Source organism: Pogona vitticeps, chromosome 7 (assembly GCF_051106095.1).
Source record: "Pogona vitticeps strain Pit_001003342236 chromosome 7, PviZW2.1, whole genome shotgun sequence".
Classification (NCBI taxonomy): Eukaryota; Metazoa; Chordata; class Lepidosauria; order Squamata; family Agamidae; genus Pogona; species Pogona vitticeps.
The window spans coordinates 4,701,820-4,724,770 of record NC_135789.1 but is presented as its reverse complement, the minus strand read 5'-3'; the positions used below and the strand labels follow the sequence as shown (position 1 = coordinate 4,724,770).

At 46.2% G+C, this 22,951-nt stretch overlaps 1 protein-coding gene across 1 annotated transcript in view; it reads left to right on the top strand.

Annotated features, from left to right (window-relative positions):
- ACAP3 (ArfGAP with coiled-coil, ankyrin repeat and PH domains 3) overlaps positions 1-22,951 on the top strand; it is a 99,682-nt gene that overhangs the window by 34,025 nt on the left and 42,706 nt on the right. Inside the window, exons 2-8 of the mRNA XM_072977615.2 lie at positions 4,065-4,122; positions 6,334-6,453; positions 8,780-8,833; positions 15,649-15,707; positions 19,206-19,389; positions 22,128-22,172; positions 22,731-22,826. Of these exons, the coding sequence (XP_072833716.2) occupies positions 4,065-4,122; positions 6,334-6,453; positions 8,780-8,833; positions 15,649-15,707; positions 19,206-19,389; positions 22,128-22,172; positions 22,731-22,826 (616 nt within the window). The remainder of the gene's footprint in view (positions 1-4,064; positions 4,123-6,333; positions 6,454-8,779; positions 8,834-15,648; positions 15,708-19,205; positions 19,390-22,127; positions 22,173-22,730; positions 22,827-22,951) is intronic.

Here is a 22,951-nt window from a genome sequence, read left to right as displayed (position 1 = left end):
CTTTCGGAGAAGCTGAACTGCCCGTTTAAAGAAATGCCAGGTTTCCAATTCACTTCCAAGGTAATTTGTCAACGCTGTGGAAAATCTGATGGTGGCCGGGAGGCAGTCTCCCTTGCCAAAGCCCAGGGGGGGGGGGAAGCTACAGGAAGCCCACAAGCTGTGCTTGGGGGGGATTATGGGCCTCGTAGTCCCCAGTGCCACTTCTCTGAGGTTGATTTCCGTTCAGCTTTAACGATTTGCAAGGACGTCAGTCACGATGGAAGTGGACAAATCCTGCTGCAACACATGTGTTGTTTTTTTTTTTTAAAAGAGGAACGCTGGATAGTTTCTTTAAAAAAATGAATAAAAACATACACAGAGAGAGAGAGAGAGAAAGGAACCTCAGCATCATTTGACGAGGCACTAGATGGGAAGAAGGGTGGAATCAAAAGCGGCTTTTGTTTCCAGCTGGCCTTGGCAGACCTCAGAGAGCTATATGGACACAGGAAACTGTTTTCCATTGATGGTTAGTTCATCTAACTCACTCAGCATTGTCTGTTTTGCCTAGCAGCAGTTCTTCAAAGCCGGGAACATGGCACATACATGTTGTGACTCATGCCTCTGTTTCAGCGGCTGCTTGCAGAAATTTGAAGTAGCCCGAGAGCTTTTAGTTTAGTTTAGCTTGGTTCAGTTCAGTTCAGTTTCATGCTGCTTTATTTTACTTGTCTGGATAGCTGAGTGGTTTGGGGTCTCTGGCTGCAGAGCTAGAGTTCGATTCCCCTTTCTGCGCGTAGAGCCAGCCTGGGTAGCCTTGGGCCAGCTGCACCGTCCCAGGGATCCCTCCCCAGAAGAAGGGAAGGGGAAACCACTTCTGAGTCTTCTCTGCCTGGAAAACCTCGGAAAGGGCCACCATAAGTCAGCATGGCCTTGTTGGTACACTGTGACGACGGTGTTGCATCTTGCTTCCAAAATGGCAGCGGGTTCTCATTCCCAGCCGGTGTTTGGACCGCAAGCCGTTCTGGCGCCCCGCTTTCCCTGCTCTCCAAATACTTTGACCCCCTAATCTTTCCAGAACCGCTGTTGTTACAACGTCAGCTGACACTCTCTCTGGGTTATGTAAGAACTTGTAGGAACCCAACTAATGAAGGTCAGCATGCCTCAGGACATGGAGATGCTTAGAACATGCCCAAGCGTGCAAGTATGAACCCACGTGGCTCCATCTCCCCAGCTGATGGTGACGTTGACTAAGCATCATACAGAACCATTAGCAGGTCTGATTCATCTTCTCGGGAGCTTCCAGACCAGTGTTGTCTGGCACGAGCTAGACAGTTGTGGCTACTGGTTCCATCCAGGAGAGGCCTGGGTCCCGGCTGGGGAGACAGAAAAATACCCTTTAAGGCCACCTCTTTCCATTGATTTCCGCTTCTCCCTTCTTGAATCTGGCTGGTTTGGAACACCAGACAGGACCGATGGTGGAAGCATCGTAATTGAGTCACATGGGGAATGCGTTCTTCTGTAAAAGGTATGACCAACCCTAGGCTCCTTCTGCTGGAAGATAATTCTGTTTACGTGGGATATTGGTGTCCGGGTGTGTATGATGTCTGGAGGGCTGCGTGTTCCTCATCTTGGTGTCCATGGAATGGTTTTAAGGAAAGAGTAAATCATCAGAGAGGAAAGATGACATTTCCTGACAGCACCTGAATAGGAGAAAACTGCTGGAGAGCTTAGTGGTTTAGGCCTCTGGCTGTGGAACCAGAGGTTTGGAGTTCGATCCCCCCACTGGGTGGAGTAGAGATCTATAAGGTTCCTTTCTAGCTCTGTATTTCTAAGATTATTATTTGGAGAACTACTGGATAGCTCTGTGGTCTAGATATCTGGCTGCAGAGCCACAGGTTCGGAGTTCGATTCCCCCCCCCACTGTGCCTCCTTGACAGGGACTAGACTTGATGATCTATAGGTTCCCTTCTAGCTGTGCCATTCTAAGAGGATGATTATAAGCCTAAAGACAGACATTTGACTGTTCTCTTCCTCACCATGCATGAGACGGCCAAATACCCAAACGTGTGGGTTTTTTGGTGGGAATTCTGGGAATTGTAGTCCAAAACATGCCAACCCGTACAGCTCAAAGAAGAAGCAAGAGGGAACCAAGCTGAGTTTTCAGGGGGGGAGGGAAAGAAAACCTGGCTCTGAGGGAACACGCAGAAAGACAGGCTTGAGGGAAAAACGTTTCGTGTCAGAATACTTCGAAACCCGGAGTCCGGACGTTTTCCAGCCGCCCAACCTCCTTGCTCTGTGGCCCAAAACCTCAAGGTCAAGAGCCGTTCTCCCAGCGGGATTTGGCCCGGTTGTTTGGCTAAAGATGGCCGCCTGGCTTCACCGCACTTCCAGGTGCTGGTTTGAAAGGCCCATTGTTCGGCTCGACCGCAGGAATGACCTCCTGGAGGGCCACGTTTTCTGTTTTCTCTTTCGCTCGGCCTGAGGAGGAGCACGTTTTATCCCTCTCGGCTCTCTCCCCTTCGGAAAGCCTCCTTTGGACTTAAGCCTTGGCTGGGAAAAGTCATTGTTTTCCTGTAGCGTGTGAGGTTGTGTATGTGTGTGTGTAGAGGGGATCATTCTTGGTTTTTTGCTTGAAATAGAGGCTGTCTTTTAAAAAAAATCTTGTTGAGTGAGGAGAGGAAAGAGAGAAAAAAATCCTCTCTCTATTACACACACACACAGAGAGAGAGAGAGAGAGAGAGAGTCTGCCTGTTTTCCTTCAGGGTACCCTGTTAAGAATATAGCTGTTGTTTCCCTGGTTTGCGCCGATGGTCCATCCTGTCCAACGTTCTTCAACAATGGCTTGGGTTCATGATCTTTAAGCATCTGTGGTGGGTTTCCTACTCCGTGGTGACGTTTTTTCAAAGTTGGATGACGTAGCTTGATCTCACAGATGGTGTGGAGCACCCAGAGTTGTGCGATAGATCGAGTTTAACCTTAGTATCATGGTGGTTAACATTCAAACAAGATTCCACGGTTGTCCTGTTCAAACAAGATTCCATGCAGTCCTAGGTGGTTTACCTGTTGCGTCTGATGCGGAAGGCTTCCCAGTGGAAGGAGAAATCCAGCCGGATAGCTGGTGGAGACATCATCATTCTGTTTTGCCCCCCCCCGTCTTCCTTGCTTGCATTGAGACTGCGGGACAACCTCTTAATCTTGAACTTTTAACCCAGTCGTTCCCAACCGTGGGTCCCCCAGAGGTTCTCGAATGAAAAGTTCCAGAAACCTTCACCACAAACTGTGCTAGGATTTCTGGGATTTCATAGTCCAAGAACGTCTGGAGAACCCAAGGCTGGGAATCACTGCTCTGTATGGACACATCTTCTATCTGGATATCAGCCTGGCCTATTTTTTTGATATTAACATCTTATATAGCATTTCTTTCCCCATTCCTGATCTGGCAAGCCCTTTTCATCCAGAGTGCCCCTTTCAGGATTCTGGCGCTCTAGAGATTGGTGAACTATGATGCCCATTGTCCCTCATCAATGACCAGGCTGGTTGGGGTTGATGGGATTTGTTGTTTGTTTGTTTTAGCGGTAGTGATTTTCCAGCTCTCTGGTTTTAGGGACACCTCACCAAGCCCTGCACCAGCAAGATTGCTCACCCCCCTCCCCATGAATACAGAACCTTAGTCTTACTCTTTTTTTGCCTATTTCCACTAGTAAATGCTGTAAATTGCCCTTTCTGGAGAATCCTACATAGGACACATGCCGTTTTGCCCAAGAATTGTAATAATTCTGTATAGATAGGCGTTTCGTCCAGAAAAAGAGAACCATAAAACATCAGTGAAATCTTACAAGGCTTCTTGAAGTTGGGTGAGAACTCTCAAAGATAAATTGTATGTTGAGGAGGAAAAAAATGCATTCCCCCCCCTCAGTTTTCTTGAGGAGAATAAGAGACTGTTAAGTGTACCTTCTTAGCATCCGATATCTGGAGGGCCACACGTTTCCCATGCCTGCTCGGCCTGGCTCATAACAGGCCAATAGCGTGTTAAGTTGATGGTCACCTGGGGTTCCCTCACCAATCCCCTTCCTCTTTTCTCTTTGCAGGGCGACTATCGATGAAGTGGAAACAGATGTCGTGGAAATCGAGGCCAAGCTTGACAAGGTGAGCCGAAAAAGCCCAAGCTCTTCCTGATGCAAGTGTTCCTCCTGCTCAACCAAGGCTGAAAAGCAGTCCCAGATCATTGCTTGGAAATAAAGCATTAAAAAAGACCGTTACTTGATATGCTTGAGTATTTTTAGGAGGTTGAAGAAAAACATAGCTAGTTTTTCAGTCCTCCTCCTAAAGTTTACCAGTTATTACTGAAATGTCATTTTGGGGGGAAAACCTGGTAAGTTAATTTTTCTTTTGGCCATTTTGATGTTAAAAAGTTACTTTTTGGGTTACAGATCTCTGAGTGGGAAATTATTACTGTAACCCAACGAAAGTAACTCTTCCGACCGTCGTTTCTTTATTCTAATGTCAGGCCTCCTTCGTTTGCTCCCAAATAAATGATGATGGGATTGACCCCCCCCCAAGCAGAAATATGAAAAGTTTTTTATTTGGATTGCAAAATTCTTGAGAGCTTCGGAAAGCTGTGCTCTAGAGAAAGTGACTTCCTCAGGCATTTGCTTCTTTGTTCCAGAACCAGTCCTCACTTAGCTTACACCCAAGGAAGTAGTTATGGGATAAAAGCCACAATAGAGATGAAAAAAGTTACTTTTTTAAAAGACAACAGAGGGTGAGGATGGCTGCCAATTTCTGGGGATTGTGATCCGAAAAATTAATATTTCTGATATCTGAGTCTTAGGCCACAGTCTGACATGTTTTTAGTACCCTGGAAGTTCTGTTGAGCGTTGGCGCAATTGCTCCCGAGTAAACCTGCTACACGCTTGGGTTTCAGATTCTTCCTGATGTTGCCTCCCCAGCTGGCCTCAGCGTGCTTGCTTGTCTCCTGGGTGGTTTCTCTCCAATCTGCGATGTTTCTAATAAGGGCTCCCTCCGAATTGCAAGAGCCGAGTCATAATAAAGCACAGCTCCGTTTTTTGCAATCCAGAAAGGCAAAACTGCCACGTTGCAGGCCACGCTTTTCCTTTCCAGAGCCTCACGTTGGCTCCGAGCTTCGCGAGTGTCCATCTGGATGCCAGATGTGGCTGGGAAACCACATCTGGCTGCGTTTGTGTGTTTGTGTGTGTGCATGTGAGTGTGTGTGCATTCCCCTGGACTCGGCTGCAATGATGGCAAAGACAGTTGGATGGGAAAAGAAGGTCGTGCACGATGAAGAAGGCAGCAAATCCGTTTTGGCAGCCTCCGATTTGAACCATGAAATGGCAGGGCAGCCGACACACCTTTGGGGAATTTTAAAGATTTACAGGGTTTGGATTCAGAGTCCAGAACCGTTTGCAGGAAAGTTTGGGAAAGGCTGTTGAACTACCAGCACGTTAGTCACCCTGGGGTAGACGAGGGTGGGAAAGGGAGTGCGCGCAAGCAGAGGAAACAGTCCAGATATTGCTCTGTGCTCACTCTGCCACTGCCTTACTCTTTGACCTTGGTCATGTCTCTTTGCAGACGATGGGATTTTTCAAAGTTCCTTTCCAAGCAGTGAGTTACTGCTACGGTTTTCTAGTCCGAGGAAGACTTTCCCTCCTCAAACGACACATACCTCCCAGGGAGGTTCCGATCCTGCCCACTCCTGCTCCCAGGAATACAATCTCACTCATTAAGAATTAATAGTAATCATGGGTTGTCAAGTCAATTCCGACTTAACAGCAACCGTTTTCAGGGTTTTCCCAGCTACAGGAAAGGTAGTGGTCTGATCCGTGAATAGAAACCAAATTCTGCATTGGGTGATCTTTTAAGAAATCTGTAGACACGGCGAGCTTTTCATGTTCTCTGGGAGTCTTCTGCAGGCTGCATCACATACTGCTGCCAACTCAATTCTGACTTAGTTGTGTCACCCTTTTCCCCAGGATTTGCCTGGAGAGTATTCAGAAGAGTGTTACCCTTTCCTTCCTCCAGAGGGCGCCCTGGGACTGCACCACTGGCCCAAGGTTACCCAGGCTGGCTTTTCTTTCAGAAGGGGAATTTAAACTCCCAACCTCTGGTTCTGCAGAAAGAGACCTAATCCAGAGACCTATCCAGCCAGCTCGGTTAAAAAAATACTGATGCAAATAAAGAACAAACATTTTCAGAGATGCACCGAACAGCCTGACCGCGCTGGGTTTTGGGCAGTGCTTTAAAAGAGCAATTCAAGGTTCTGAGCCTCTTTGGGGAGAAGGTTCAACGCCTTGGAGTCCATTTTATCTGACGCTCCTTTTTTTTCCTTCTGCTTCTCAGCTGGTGAAGCTATGCAGTAATATGATCGATGCCGGCAAAGCCTACATCATCACCAACAAGCAGTTTGTCGGCGGGGTGCGGGATCTTTCCCAACAGTGCAAGAAGGATGAGATGATCTCGGTAAGGGGTCCGGGTGCAGGATGCCGAGATGTTGATCGCGGGTGCCTATGTGTTCATCCTTGAGCCACTGTGTGATGGCCCTATGGATATGCTTCTGTATGTTGGTGGCAAGAAACGCTGGCAGATCTTATCCTCTGCGTGGCAAACTGCACACTACAGCTAAGCCCGTAATCGGAAGAGGGAGTCCCTTAAGTGTCATATGATCTGATTGTCACAGCACAAGCTATTCTGACTCCTGTAGTTAGCAAACGAGCTCCCTTGTTTTTGTGATTGGTCTTCGGGGCATAAGCAGGGGGAAGCATGGCTGGCCGGTCATGCAGCCTTGAATCCCGTCTGTGAACCAAGCTGTGTCTCAGCACAGCACAATCACCCCATCTCTGCTGCAAAATGTTTTGCATCGTCTTCGAACTTCCAAGCTGGAAGGGACCCTCTGGATCATTGAGTGTAGCCCCCATGAGGGAGGCCCGGGAGGGGGTGGAATCGAACTCCCAACCTCTGGCTCCACAGCCAGAGACCTCGACCCCTGAGCTATCCAGCTGTGCTGCCTTCTCAAGAGTGGAAGGATTTGTGCGTTTCTTATTAGCAACATCTTTAGGAGGGGAAGTTGGTTTGAAAATCAGAACTGCTGGATAGCACCATGGCAATTCTTCCCCATTGGAACGCATTAAACAGGTTTCAATGCATTCCAATGGGGAAATGCTTTTCGCTAGACAATGATTTCGCTAAACAGCGATTTCAGTGGAACGGATTATCATCGTCTAGCGAGGCACCACTGTACTGTACCTTTGTCAGAGGTTTTGAAGCTCGATTGTGTTTTCCACCCAGCAAGGCTGCTGTAGAAATAGATTTTCTCACCTGTCAATAGGGACAGGTTGGGATAGCTGACCTCTGGGGACCCATACAGTTGTCTGGTTTTAGAAATCCCCTTTCGAGGCAAGGTTTTGGACAGGGAGGTAGAAAAGCGTCCCTATCTGGAACACACGTGGAATACAGATATCTGGGACAGAGAGAACTTGGGTTTGAAAAACCCAAATAGCATACAAAGCCGCTCTTCTCAAATTAATTAGTCGTATCGGACCAACTTCTGCTTAACGAGAACCTTTGCAAGCCAGTCTGCCAGAGGAACGCTGGAAATGTGGGAAGAAGAAGCACCGAACCAGGCGTGTGTCAAATTATTTTGCCTGCAATCGTATTGTTCTCTGTGTTTTTTAAAAAATAATAATGAATAAATAAAAAATGATTGGCTCCGCTCACTGCGTACGCGACCCACACACTCCACCAAATCCCTCGCGAAGCTAAAAATATCCGAGGAGTTTTCTGCCTCGAGGAAACGGCGTCGTTTTCTGCATAACCAGGAAGCTGAGTGGATGCAGCCGAAGTAGGTCAGCCAGCTGCTGTCTTCTTTTTAAAAAAGAGGCAGGGGAAGCCGTTGAAGGGGGGGGGGCGGATGATGGAACCGTACCACCCCAAAAATGGAGATCAAAGGAGCCGAGGAAGCCCTGGAGCGTTGAGCGCCACTTTCCCAGGACGTCGGAGCAGCTTGTGGGTTCTCGTCTCTCGCTCTGGCGCTCCATGTGAATTATCATCTTAGAACTGCAGAGCTGGAAGGGACCCCGGAGATCATCCAGCCCAGCCTCTGTTGAGGAGGCTCAGTGGGGGAATTGAACTCCCAGCCTCTGGCTTTGCAGACAGAGACCGAAATCATGGAGCTATCCCAGCAGTTCGGAGGAATCGGGTGCAATCGCACACATGCTGGGCGCCGACAATGTGGTGCTGTGAAAATATTAGAAACTGAGCCAAATGGCTTTACACTGACTCAGATTCTTGGTCCATCTGGGCCAGTATTGTTCGCACTGATGGGTAGAAGTTCTAGAGGGGTCTCGGCTAGATTTTCCCACCCCTACTTGGATATGCTGGATATTCCTTCTTTCCTCCCTCCCTCCCTCTTTCTCTCTTCTTTTTACTTCCTGTAGTTCAAATCCTATGCAGGAATTGTCAATCCTGCTTAGGAGTCACCTAGTCCTGTATAGGATTTCCCCAATCCTGTGCAGGATTCCTCCTGTGTTCCTCCACATTATAGACATTTTTCCCCAGTTTCTGCACACTTTTCTTTATGAGTCAATCCAGCTCATATTTGGTCTTCCTCTTTTCTTGCTACTTCTACTTTTCCCAACCTTATTGTCTTCTCCAGTGATCTGACTGCTTTTCTAAGGGAAATTCCTAGTCTCTGGCTCCCACTTGGAATAGGAGAACTTCCTTGGTTCAATTGTTGTTCCTTCCTGGATGCTCTTCTGTGCTCACCACTGTACCTCACTTCCTTCTGCAGGAATGCCTGGACAAGTTTGGGGACAGCCTGCAAGAGATGGTCAACTATCATATGGTAAGTCACAACTCCTAGATGGCTAGACTTTTGTTTGTTGACATGACCACAGGAGGACAATCCTATGTTTCTCCTTCCGACGCAGGCTCTCCTTTTTCTAACTAGGCACACCCTGATTTCAAAATCAGCTGTGTGACCAATCGCACAACTGCCTGTTTGTGTGACCAGTCATACAACCGATCATGTGAAGGAGGATGCTATGGATAAAAATGCAAATAACTGCTCCAGCGGTGAAGGGAATTACTCAGCTATGAATAAATTGCAGTAGCATGACCAGCTCTTAAGAACACAAGAACTAAACTGATTTTGGAAATGAGCAGAAAGGGATGTCATGCAAACGGGTTGAGAATCTGCACAAAATTCAGCTGACCCGTTCATATGACCATCTCAAGTCACCTAATGTTCGGCATGAGCCTCTGACTTATTTGTGACCCTATGAAGGAACCACCTCCAAAACATCCTGTCCTGACCAGCCCTGCTCACCTCTTGCAAACCCAAGGTTGTGGCTTCCTTTAGGAAGTCAATCCAGCTCACATTGGGGGCTTCCTCTTTGCCTGCTGCCTCCAACTTTCCCCACAATGGGTAAAAGCCACCAATGTTCTCTGGAAAGTAACAGAGACGAGTGTCCAGGTTTCAGAGCCACGTCGCTCTCAGACAAACTGAAGCTTTTCAGCCTCCTCCTTCGTCCTCTGCCTTGAGATTTGTCTTCCCGGGGTGGGGAGATGTGTAATCATTCCTGGAGACTTCTACTTGGAGACTTGACAGACCTAGCCAGGTTTGAGGAAGCCCCGGGGGCAGAGGGAGAGATTTCTTCACAGCAGAAAAGGGGGGAGGCAGGGGAGAACACAGCCTCAAATAAATCACATCTATGAAGGGTTTTGATGCAGTCAATATGCTGGGCGGTGGAGGGCGGGGTGCTCAGTCACCGTTCCCTCGGAAGCTGCTGAGTTAGCTCTGCAGCAGGCAAGAAATTTTCTTGGAAGTCAAACAACCAGACAGAGGGGAGGGAATGTCTTCAAGCGGTTTTGCGTCTCAGGGTGGAGATCGGGGGGGGGGGGGGAGAACATCGGTCCCAGTAGTGGCATGTCGGGGATATTGTGGGCTGCGTTTCTTACCCTTGTTTTGACATTTCGAAATGTCAACACCTCCCGGGCCGTAAAATCATCCTCCTAAAAGGAAGGGCGAGCACATTTTCTTCTCCGCTAGGATTTCCTTCGGGAGATGAAGAGAAGGGGCTTCCGCCTTCCATCATCATTTCCTGCCCGCCCACTTTTTCTCTTCTTTCATCTCCTCTAGAACTTAAAAAAAAATTAAAAATAAAGGTTCTTTCCGAGGGATTTCAGCTAGAGCTCAAAATATTTTATATCAATCAATCCATAAAATTCCAAAAAACTTTTGATTTTGAGGGGTCACTCGGGAGGCTAGGATGATTCCCTGGAGCGGTGGTCGGGGGAAAAAGGAACTTGGGAGTGCCTTGGACTTCGCCTTCCAAAGTAACTTTGGCATGCCCTCGCTGTTGCGAGTGTGATAAAGCTGGTTTCTGGGTCCTGTCTGTTGGTCACGCTCGCCCGTGACCGAAGGAAGAGAGATTTAGGCTGAATGACCTCTCAACTTCTGAACTGTTAGAGCGGTATGACAACGGAAACCATGACCTCGGGAGGAGGTGGTGGGCGCTCCAACGCTGGAGGCCTTCAAGAGTGAACGGGACCACCCTTGGTCAGATCTGCTTTGATTTGTTTTCCTGCCTTGAGCAAGGGGGTTGGACTAGATGGCCTTCGAGGCCCCCTTCCCACTCCGTTATTCTACGAGTCTATGATTCTGAGAAACAGAAGCCAGGAGAGATCTCTGCAGTTTCCAGACAGGCAGAGGTGAGGCCACTTTTTTTAAAGAGGCAGACTTTTGTAGGACGCAGGAGACCTGAGTTCGAATCTCCACTTGGTCAGGAAACTCATTTGACGGCCTTTGAAAAGAGATTTTTGGAACTGCAAATTTTGTTTTTTAAATGATCTTTTCCAACTTCTCATTTCTCAGTATGTTGACGCCCCCCCCCCCATCATTCCACTTCAAGATCCATGAGCAGTTGGATATCCCTAATTGTGACACTTCAATCTTTTAGCTTCCCACTACTTCTGTCGGACAAGATCCTTAGATTTCTCTGCTAAAGCGTTCTTCTATATTTCCCTAAACGGCAGCAGAATATGAATGTACTTCCCCAAACTACAAATCTGAGCATTCCTCAGAACAGAGCCGTTAAAATAGGTGCCGTAACTGGTGGACACGCTCTGGAAAAGAAACTGGCACCTTTCCATGGGAGAAATTTGGACGGGGCGGATTGCACTGGGTTTTCAGAAGCATCCATCTCCCAAGAAGTCAGTGGGGGAGATCCAGCGCTTGCCCGGAGCCAAACTAGCGGAACACTCCCAGTTCCAGATCAATACTCTTTATTTTTACAGTCCAGTGCATCCGGGGTAATGAGGCAGTGCAACTAGCATTAAAGCATTACGTCAGTGTGGACATTTACGGCTGTTTCCTTTAGGCCATTCCGGGTTGCGTGCTGGAACCACCGAACTGTTGCTGTTTGAGCAGCTGAATTGTAGAATCCTAGAATAACGGAGTTGGAAGGGGGGCCTAGAAGACCATCGGGTCCAACCCCCTTCCCCAAGGCAGGGATCCAAATCAAAGCAGATCTGATGGAGGGTGTTCTAGGTTTGGCTTCAATGCCTCCAGTCCTGGAGCCCTCACCCCCTCCCGAGATCATGGCTTCCACCGTCGTACTACTCTAACAGTTAAGAAGTTTTTCCTGGTTTTCACCCCAAATCTGGCTTCTTGTCGCTTGAGCCCATTATTATGTGCTCTGCAGTTTGGGATAATCCGGAACAGATCCTGCCCCTCCTCTGGATGACTGCCTTTCAAATATTTGAAGACTGCTCTCCTATCTCCGCTCTTTCTTCTTTTCTCAGGGATAAAAATGGCCCAGTTCTTTCCGTCTTTCCTCCCAGGGCTTGGTTTCCAGTCCCCTGATCCTCCTTGTTGTTGTCCCCTGAACTTGCTCCAGTTTGTCAGCATCCTTGTTAAAGTGTGGTGTCCAGAACTGGACCAAGTAGTCTAGATGGGGCCGAACCGGTGCTAAGTAGAGGGGAACTACTACCCCACAGGATTTGGAGACGATATTTTTGTCAATGCATCCTAAAATCGCATTCGCCTTTTTTGGAAGCCATATCATACTGTTGGTTCTTATTCAGCTTTCGATCTACAATTCCAAGATAGTTCTCACTCTATACTCTGTACCTTCTATAATCATAGTATATATCATATTTTTCTGTGTATGAGACTATACTTTGGTCTAAAATCTTTAGACTAAAAATTGAGGGAGTAGAGGGGAAAGCAGAGATCAAAGCGATCCTGCAGCACTTTGATCCCTTCCCCCCCCCCCTTGCTAAGCCCCACTTAGATTTCTTAATTTTGGATTATTAAACTGGGGGCGTCTTATACATGGGGGTGTCTTATACACGGAAAAATACGGTACTTTCTTTGGGTTCAGCCTTTTTGTTGTTGTTGTGTTGTTTTGACTTACATAACACCTTATAGTGCTAGAGCGCTCTGTGGGTGGTTTATACAACATAATTGTATTAGGAATAACTCCCCCCCAAAAAAAGCTGGGTATTCATTTCATTAACATTGGAAGGATGGAAGACTGAGTCCGCTTCGAGCTGGATACTAGAACCTGTCAGAATCAAACTCAGGTTGTGAGCAGAGGCTGAACTGCAGTATTGCAGTTTAACTTGCTTTGCTGGTGCAGAAAGTCCACGTTCTTCTCAACAGAGTAAATTCCTAAACTCTTGTTGGTCAAGAATGTTTTCTGATCTGAGCAAACTGAGGTCCTGGCTGAGATGCTCGTGTCCTAATGCAGAACACCCTCATTAGGGAGATACAGCGGCATCATCATGCGTGTTCATGAACACAAGCAACAGCGACACCATTACAAAGGGAAGTGGCAGCAAAATATCGCAGAGCAGAAAGTGAAGCTGTGTGTGTGTCTACATTGCACAGTTTTGGCATTTAGGTCCCACTTCGACCGCTACAGCTCCCACATGGGGCATTCTGGGGTTTGTAGCTTGTGGTAAGGGAGGGAGGGCAGTGTTATTGCGTCTTGTGGCTGTGAGTTCCATAGTGTAATTATAAAATTTTGAGATGATACCCCTAGTGCAGCTTAAATCCATTTAGTCGTTTGCAATCAGAATAGAATGGTTGAATCCATGCAGTTGACCCCAGTGTTTACTTCCCAGTCATAAGCTGATATAATGGGTCTACTCAAGGCAGATTTACGCCAGAGGGTGGATTTGTTTAAAATACTTTCATCAGTGCTCGGTGGATTCTTTGGTTACATCTCCTTAATATTTACATTTTCACATCTTGGATTTTTGCATGCTTATTGGTGCTATTGTTTTTAAATTGAGTAATGCCGCTCAGAGTAGACCATTTGTCTAGATGGGTGGGTTATAAATCTAATAAAATAACAAAATAAATACACTGATTGGCAGAGCAAGCAAACAAAACTGCCGGAAAGGAAGACCACATCACTCTCTCTGTACACAATTTGGAAACTAAGAAATCGGAACAGAGAACTTCTGGAAAACTGGATGACTTTTTTTGAAAAATCCTTCTTTCTGTACAACAAACATTGTAGAATGCCTGGAATTTGGACATTCCTGGGCTGTTGGTTAGTTTTCCTATATGGTGGGGCTGTTCCCCAGAGCCAAGAAATGTGTAGATTAACCCTCTCCCCTTAATTTCCCTCATGGGGAAAAAAAAACTCCATCCAAAGTGGCCAGCCTTGAGTGAGTCACATCCTGGACACCTTATGACTTTTTTTTTGGGGGGGGGGCTCAGAGATGGGTGGGAGTAGAGAGGCAGGAGGTTCTGGAAACTTTTATTTCATATAATCCGTCCCAAGCCTGGTTCAGGAGCCAAGAAAATGACAGAGTAGTTATAATTCAGGAAGAAGAAAGAAAGAAAGAAAAAAAGAAAGAGAGAGAGAGTGAGTGAGAGAGAGAGAAGCCAAGCCAAGCCCATTTGGTGTTGGGCTTTAAAAACTCAGTTTAATGCATTTTGAATAATAAAATGTAGGCGTCTTCTGCAAATCCCCTCCTTCAGATTTTGGCTGGTGGCCGGTTCAGTATTCAAAGTTATGATGATGTTGGCATGGCTGAAAAGCCTATTTCTCCGTGGATCATATCCTGCCCTCATGGTGGACCAAGGAAACTGGTTTGCCAATGTTTAGAAAATCCCCAAGAATAGGCATTCGGAAGCAACGCTGGAGAGCGCACAGCGCGTAGACCGAGGGTTGTAGGGTTGCAACCCACCTCCAGAAGGTCTGCAGAAGCTGTGGGTCCATCTAGTTTGTTCCTGGTCCTTGTGCATGGAGTGTAAATGTCTGGAAAGACCCCATCTGCATCCTTTAATATCCATGTATCCAGATGTGCCTGCATTCAGGATAGAATCCAGAATTTGTGGCACCCTCCAACCTTTAAGGCCCATCTAGCTGTTTTGGACTTCCAACTTCCAGAATTCCTGACCGTTGGTCACGTCAACAGAAGCTTCTGGGAACTGAAGTCAAAAAGATAAGGATGACCACAGGATGATCAGCCTGGTTCTAGAAGCCTGTCTTGCACTTCCACACTGCCTCGTCCTTTCACAGATGGATAGCTTGGAGGATAACTTCTGTAACCCCTCAGATGCTTCTGTTAGTTCAGGATTTTTACCTTCTAATGGTGGGCTGTCTATAATGTCTGTTTCTTTGTGGGAGGTGGTTCCATTATATGGAGCCAGTAGAGCTCTCTCTCTCTCTCTCTCTCTCTCTCTCTCTCTCTCTCTCTCTCTCTCTCTCTCTCTGTGTGTGTGTGTGTGTGTGTGTGTGTGTGTGGAGAGAGAGAGAGAGAGAGAGAGAGAGATGACAGTGCCCTCTACTGGCAAGAAAAGGAAGCCACACAAGCTCACACAAACATACGTTTCTTAGTCTCAAAAGTGATTTGGTTTCTGCCATTGGAAAAAGAAGTCAGAAACAGATCTATCTTCAATTACCTCTTTTTGATAGTGTATCCAGTTAGGTATATTCCTGAACACCTTATTTTTCCTTTGTGTTTGTGATTTTGTACTCATGCCTGTGGGAGACTCCTTTGCTACCACTTAATTTTTTTCCCCGGACCTTAATTTTTTTTTTCTGTAACTGCTTTTGGGGCTTTTGAGTAGAGTGTACAAATGTATATATAATGTGTATATAAGCAGAATTAAAACAAGCCTTATTCCAGAGAAGCTGGATGTTTGGGGGGGGGGGGCGCAGGGCAGCCGAAAGCAAACAGTTCAAACGATCCAAGTTTGATAGCATCGAAATGTGACGTTGTCCACTGGTTTGGCTAGCGGTACGAAAGGGGATGAGACCGTTTACTGGAGGACGGGTTTATCCCTGTCTAGTGGTCCAGAAGACTATGTATCCTCTCCATGATGGGAGACAAGGTGGGGAGCCCAAAATGGAGGGTGGTGGAGGCGTACTCAGGTCTTGCTGGTGGGCTTTCCTTCCTTGACATTAGAGTACCGAGAGCTTTGGTCTGGTCAAACCCATTCTCTGGACGTTCTTTGACAACAGATTCATGCAAAAATCCTCCATGTTGGAAGGAACGTGGGCAGCACGTTGCTTGCAGAATTGCCGACTTCGTTGGACCAGGTCTTGCAAAGATCTTTGATAAATCCATTTCATTGACATCTTCTTGTCTTCTTCTCCTCACTTGCTCTCTCTCTCTCTCTCTCTTCTGATACAGATCCTTTTTGACCAAGCGCAGAGGTCTGTCCGGCAACAGCTGCACAATTTTGTGAAAGAGTGAGTATTTTGGTGTGTGTGTCTGTGTGTGTATGTTTTTTTTTCCTTGTATTTTTTTTTAACCCGTTGTTGCAGGAACACTGTCCTGTAACACCAGCTGGAACGTTTAGACTGAAATGTCTCACCACTTCTTACAAGTATTTTGATAATGCGCCTATACAAATACATTGTAGTCCTTCACCTGTGTGTATCTCTAGATCAAAACACTATAGAGCAACTCCCCATTGAGTTAAGTTTATAATTAGGGGTGGCCTTTTCGGATGTTCTGGACTACAAACATCATAATTCCCCATTCTGGAAGTTCTACCTGCCTTACAGACCCCTGATTAAATCTAACTGTGGCTCGCCTGGGAGAAAGGCCTAACCTGGAAGTCGATAAGGCCTAGCTCTTCCCCAGCTTCCTGTTCCTGCCCCACTGCTAGCTGGGAGTTTTCTTTCCGAGCAGGAAGCGTGGGCAGAACTTGGCTTTGCTCAGCCTCCAAACCTTCCAATTTAGTTTTTCTTCCAAGTGGATCACATTTAAGTTTTTTTTAGGTGTCTGTAAGGAGCGTAGACCTCCCAAAATGGAAAATTATGGCTTTTGCAGTCCAGAAAAATGTGAAAATTCCATCGCCGTTTTTAATATACACTTTCTCCCATTTTGTTTCCAAAAGTACGGTGTTGGCATCCATTTTACACACATGAAAGAAGACCCAGGTGGGGGGGGGGAAGGTGACCCAAAATGGCGGCCGCCATTGTGAGGAGAAGAGCATTCCACATACAGAAAACCGCCAAAGAGTTGGTTCATTTGGGGGGCGCCTAACTGGTTTTTTATATGAGCACACGTTTTCCCAAATTGTAGGCCACTTCTGCAGTCTGTGAACCGTACACCCCATAAAACTGGACGGCCTGTAAGTCGCCCTTCGGGGGTTTGCTGGTAAGGGGGCCAACCTTCTCCAGGATCAGCCCTCTGATCACGGACATCTTGATGGACCTGCTGTCTCCTTTCAATTCCTCACTAAAAATAAGCCAGGTATAAAGCAGACGTGGAAAGCGAGGAAATATAGGTCAGTGAGGCGGCCAAGATGTTCAGCTCAACGCGGTTGTGTGTTTCCATGGGAACCGGTGACAGATGTGGGGCCCGACAGCTGTAGGTGACTTCAGAAAGTTGACCAGGAAGGGCAAGACTGAGGAATAAGTGAACCACCTCGTGCCCCTCCACAAACCTACATTAGACACCTTCATCATTTTTTTCCCAGGGAGCTGAGATTTCTCATCTTCCCACCTCAACCTGGTTACGGAGAAAGGTGGGGGAATTCTGCATCTTGGAGTGGATTTGGATCTCCCTTTCCTCACCCCACACCTCTGAGTTTTAACTGCAGTCCTTGTAGTAGCTGCTGGCGATGTAGAAAGGTTCCGGCAAGGACAGATTTTTGCGAAATGTCCCTCTTGCAATGCAAAGCCCGTTTGGAATCTTTTGGGCCTTGAAGGGGCAATGAAGATCCCTTAGCTTTACAAAAGCCCTGCCTCTGTTGATGAGTGGTATCTAGAACTCCATCAGTCCAGCTGCTTGCACTTTTAGGGAGTGATTGTGTGAACTGGCCAGATAGCTCAGGGATTTCGGTCGCTGGCTGCGGCGCCGGAGGTTCGGAGTTCGATTCCCTGCTGTGTCCAGAGAGAAAAGCCAACCTGGGCAGCCTTGGGGAAGCTGCACAATCCCAGGGCGCCCCCTGGAGGAAGGGAACGGCATATCATTTTCTGCCTGGAAAGGATCATTATAAGCCAGAATTGACTTGACTGTGTGCAGTTATGAATTATGGGGATTGTAATAAATCTCGGCACTTTAAAATCGAACACAAGACTTCAGAGACACTCAGTGTTTGTTCAGAAACCTTTCTGAATGAGCTGAGGGCAACCAAGGATATTTGCTCCATGCGCCTTCCTCACAGGGTCGTTGTGAGGAGAGACGAAGCCGAGCAAGGAAACTGTGCCAGAGGTCTTGTAAAGGAAGGCTGGCCTTAAAGTGCACCTAATCATAATTCAGTGGAGTCTGGGGATGCTCAGAAATAATTTCCAGACAGATATAATCCTTCATGAGCTGCTTTCTTAATTTTCTGATCGAGGAATGAGGTTAGGGTACGCGTCGTCTTCTGGACCGTCTAGACGAGAAATATAATTTGTTGTCCTACAAATTTAAAGAGCATCTGGTGGGCCAAAGCTGTCCTCTTTGTGATCCCTGTTGCGAATCTGGAGGCCGGCCGGCCAGCCGACCCACGACCGTCTCCCCCGCCATCTTTTCCCAGAAAAACTGAGAAATTTGCAAAAAAATAAAGAATAGGGATTGTTTTAAAAATGAAACTGAAACAGGCACCAGGGATCTGAAAAATCTCTCTTGCTATGTTATTTTCCCCCTCCCTTGAATTCCACTTACATTGTCACCCCGTCCTCTTTTCATCGCGGATGACAAGACAGTGGTTGTATTCCCAGGATATCCGCAAACCTCTGATTTCTGTTACACAAGCGTAAATAGCAAGATGACTCTAGCCATTCCCATTGTCAAGGGTGTGCTTTGTGCCTCTGCAAAGCGGGCCTTCGGAACACACAAATTCGGGCCTGGCGAATGTGCAAATTTGTCGGTTTCAGCAATTTTTACGGCGTCACGAACAAGAATCCATCCTCAGCAGTCAGTGGATAATCATCATTTCTGCTTATGGTGAAGAAAGGTCACAGGTTGCCTCTTTGAGTCCATATTTTGACTCGTGGGTCAGGTTGGAGATTCTGTGGTCAAATTATAAAGCCCCAAACAACTTTGAACCCTGGATATTATTTATTTATTTATTTGTTTCCTTTATAGGCTGCCTTTCTCCCAATAAGGGGACCCAAGGCGGCTTACGATATTGAAAAGAATAGAATTAAAAACATTGCAAGTTGAACATGAAAAAAACCCACAAATGTATGCTGATTATAATGCAAATGAATAACTGAAAGCAAGGAAACATGAAAAATTAGCTTAACTTTTAAAAAGGCATTCAGAGACTCAATCGGGATTGTTAGAAACCTGCCTGAAAAGATGGGTCTTTGGCTTACACAAGCGTAAATGACAATTCCATTCTAACCAATAACAATAATATAATAGGGCCCTCATATCCATGGGGTGTAACAGGACCCTTTATCTTCAGTTGTAGGCCATTCCGGGGATACTGAAAAATGTGGATTATAGCAAACACTGTTTTAATAGAGAATGTTATACATAACATGGTCTCTGTTTCCCTCTAAGTAGCCAGTTCTGGCAAATTCATCTTTAGACATATAATTTTTCTAGGATTTTCCTATTAATATTTTTAATGTTTTCAGAAAGTGGATAAATGAGTCAGTGGATACTGATGCCACAGATGATGATGATGATGGTAGTGGTGCTGCTGGTGGTGATGGTGATGATGATGTAGCCTAGTTTTTCTGTCCCTAGGTAGGTGCTTCTAAATGAAAAAATAACATCGCCCTCTCTCTCTTTGTTTGCAGTGATGTTCGGAAATTCAAGGAGACCAAGAAGCAGTTCGATAAAGTGCGGGAAGATATGGAGATCGCTTTGGTCAAGAACGCCCAGGCCCCACGGCACAAGCCCCACGAGGTGGAAGAGGCCACGGGCACCTTAACCATCACCAGGAAATGTTTCCGGCACTTAGCCCTGGACTACGTCTTACAGGTGAGCCCCTGATAGGAGGACCGGTCAATGGAGTGATGTTCTTGAGTTGGTTTGGTATTTGGGGGGGGGGGCTTCTGGTTCTCCCGTGGTGGATTAAATGGGATGGGTAAGCAATCCGGAGGCCGCCTTAAGGCAGAAGGTTGCAGAGCTGACCCTGTTGGTTGCAAGTCGGAGTAAGGCCAAGGCCTAGTGGTTGGAGCAGGGACTACAACTCCTGTCAGATCTAGTCTGCCTAGCCAGTGGTCAGGGAGGATGAAAATTATATCCCAGCCCTATCGGGAGGGGTGTGAATTTCCCCATCTCTGGTTTGGGAGATGAGACTAAGATCCGGGAGTCCTGAATTCGAATCCGTAGGCACTTGGGCAGTTTTGGCTGGTTGCCACCTTTCCACCCAAACCTACCTCGCTGGGTTGTTGTGAGGATAAACCACATTGGGATGGAAGCTGTTGTACGGCTCCTTTGAACTGCTTTCAGACAAATGTGGGTTGTAGATATAACCAACACACAAACATTTAAAGGAAAGAATCCTCTTCAGAGTTTAGAAGGGTTGGCTGGGGAATTCTGTGTCTTTAGAGTCCCCAAAATTGAACCTTTTCAGATTGCCATCCTCCTCCGATCAATGCCCAGCCCGCGGACCTAACGGCCGCAGCCTTGTTTAAAGCTGAGAATTGTCTCAGATTCCAGTTTCACACTTAACTTTCCGGGATCAGCTTAGCGTTCGACCTTACCTGGCCCTTTCCTCCCACGAGAGGGTGATATCCACACCCCTACAGCTATTTCCGGACTGATTATCTCCCCATGAATTTACTCACCATTGACTGCGGACCGATACAGCTCTCGTATGTTCCTCGTAATGGGTTTCTTACACCACCAAACAGATTCCAGGCTAATATGGGCCCAAGCTGTTCCATTAGCCCCCTCGCTCCCCCACCCTATTAAAGTGGAACCATCTGCCGAGGCCTTCTGGCTCATCCCAGCATGGCTTATGCTGTCGTCTCCTGTTGATCGCCGGGAATGAGCCGAGGGGACAGAAAAGTGGAGGGCGAAAAGATTATCTTATGTCTTGAACGTAGGGCCGCTTCCCGACCTGGGGTCTCCAAATGTTATCGGACTACAACTCCCAGAAATCCTGGCCAGCACAGCTTGTGGTGAAGGCTGCTGGGAGTTGCAGTCCAAGAACATCTGGAGACCCAAGGTTGGGGACCATGGCTTTAATGTGTAGGTCAGGATGAGTACCTCCTAGGAAAAAAGGGCTGTGCCCTCCAATTCCTCCTTCTTGTTGATTTAGGGTGTCTCAAGATACATAGATGCGGATTATTATTTTTTGAAGCCCCTCCAAAATTTGTTGCCTCCAATGTGAGAGCAAAAGAAGAAATGAGCTCTACCCTGGTCAATATTTTCCCAATTAGAATTCCATTCTAAGCCCAGGAGGACTGCACTTTGTTTAAAAAAAGAAAGAAAGAAAAGAAAAAAGAAGATACAAATAACCCATTAGGTGCTTCAGATTCTTAGAATTCCATGATGAGTTTCCATAGGCCAAGATTGTAACCTGTCCACCCTTTTTTGTTTATGACTGTTCAACTGTCCCGGAGAAAATTTGTCCTTGTTTCCTTTTTGTTTTGACAAAGTAAGGTTGCAGATTTAGAACAGTTAATATACCAAAGGGAACCAATAAGATTATCCCTAGCTTTTGGACTAACATGCAGATCAGAATCCTGTTATCTTTGGGATTATGCATTTCCCCCCCCCCACAAATTTTGTGTTATGATTCTCAGCTCAGGAAAAAAGTTCTCAAAGCCAATGGAATGCATATTTTAGGACAAAATGTGTACAAAAATAGAGATTTGCACACGAAAAATGTATCTAGCTGAATATTATTTCTATGCATGCTTTCTAGTTTCTAGAAACAAAGAATTTGTTCATGTGAATTCGGGACAGAATAATGTTGTGAATGAACTTCTTGGAAACTCGAAGAGTTGAAAGAGAGTTTAGCCATTCGTCCCTTTTTTGTGAGCTCTTACTTTCTGAATCTGCATTCCAGGACCCTTGTTTTTCGTTCAGCTTTTTCTGCAAATTTGGCAACTGAAAACATCCAGAGGCAGTACCTCAGCCAGGCCACAAGGTGGCTCTGTGTGCCCACCAGTTGTTATGCTAGAAAAAAAAAGAATGCTAGAAAAAGAAAAAAGCAATGGTAGCGATAAAAACCCTGATGTTTTCCAAAACCAGTGAGCATAATGTGATTTTGGTAACTAAATAGTAAATCTTTCTTGTCTGTGAATCGATGGTTATTTCAAAACTGGATGTGGAAAAACATGGAAGTATGGACCAGTATACGTTGCAAAGTCTCTGTCTCCCCCTAGTGGCCAGTTCTGTTAAACACACTCTGGAAATACATATAAATTAGTATTTGGGGGAGTTTTTTATTTCGTATTTTCAGGCAGTGGATAGGTGAATCAGTGTACAGTATATTGATTCTGCGGAATGTATGTATTGGATTTGGTTCTGCCTGTACTGATTTCTGTAGCTTTGTTTTAAGAAGCACAGGAGCAGATCAGACTAATTTCTTTGAGGTCATTGGCAAACGAAGTAATTGGGTCATGTTTTCTCTTTCTTTCTTTCTTTCTTTCTTTCTTTCTTTCTTTCTTTCTTTCTTTCTTTCTTTCTTTCTTTCTTTCTTTCTTTCTTTCTTTCTTTCTTTCTTTCTTTTTTTTTTCTTTCTTTCTTTCTTTTCCTTCCAGATCAATGTCCTCCAGGCCAAGAAGAAATTTGAAATCTTGGATGCGGTGAGAATTATATTTGGATCATATGGACACACATTCATACGCATGCCAAGAGGTGGATTAAAAAAAAAAGAGATGTCAGCTCCAATCTACAAAATCAATGTAACCAATATGATTGCAAACATAGGACGAACATGCCTCTCCACCTTGTCCCTTTATCCTCACAATAATCCTGTGAGGGAGACCAGGCTGAGAGAGAGAGTGATGGGCCCTCGTGAGTTTCATGGCTCACTAGGGACTAGAACCATGATCTAAATTCAAGGCCCACAATTAGTCAATGGAATCCCTTTCTCTGTCACCTGCTCCTCTGACGATTCTTCTTTTAAATAAAATAATAATAATAATAATAGTCTTAGAACTGCAACGCCGGAAGAGACCCAAGCAATATACAAGTCCGGCTCCTGTCAAGGAGACCCCGTGGGGGATTCAAACTCCCAGCTATGCAGCCAGAGACCTAAACCACCGAGTGTCAAGTGGGTGGATCAGATTTGATGGAAAGATGTGAGGATGCTTCCCCTGTACCTCTGTTGACAATCAAACCTTACTGCTTTGTCTTTTCAGATGTTATCCTTTATGCATGCCCAGTACACATTTTTCCAGCAAGGCTACAGCCTTCTTCACGAGCTGGATCCCTATATGAAGAAGCTGGCTACCGAGGTGAGAGGCGGCCACATGAGGAAAGAGGGAGGAAAGAGGGGAGAGACATGGGAAGGGTGATGGTGGATTTCCTCATATTCCACTTTTTAAGAATCGCAGGCGCTTTCCACCTTATTTCGGAATCA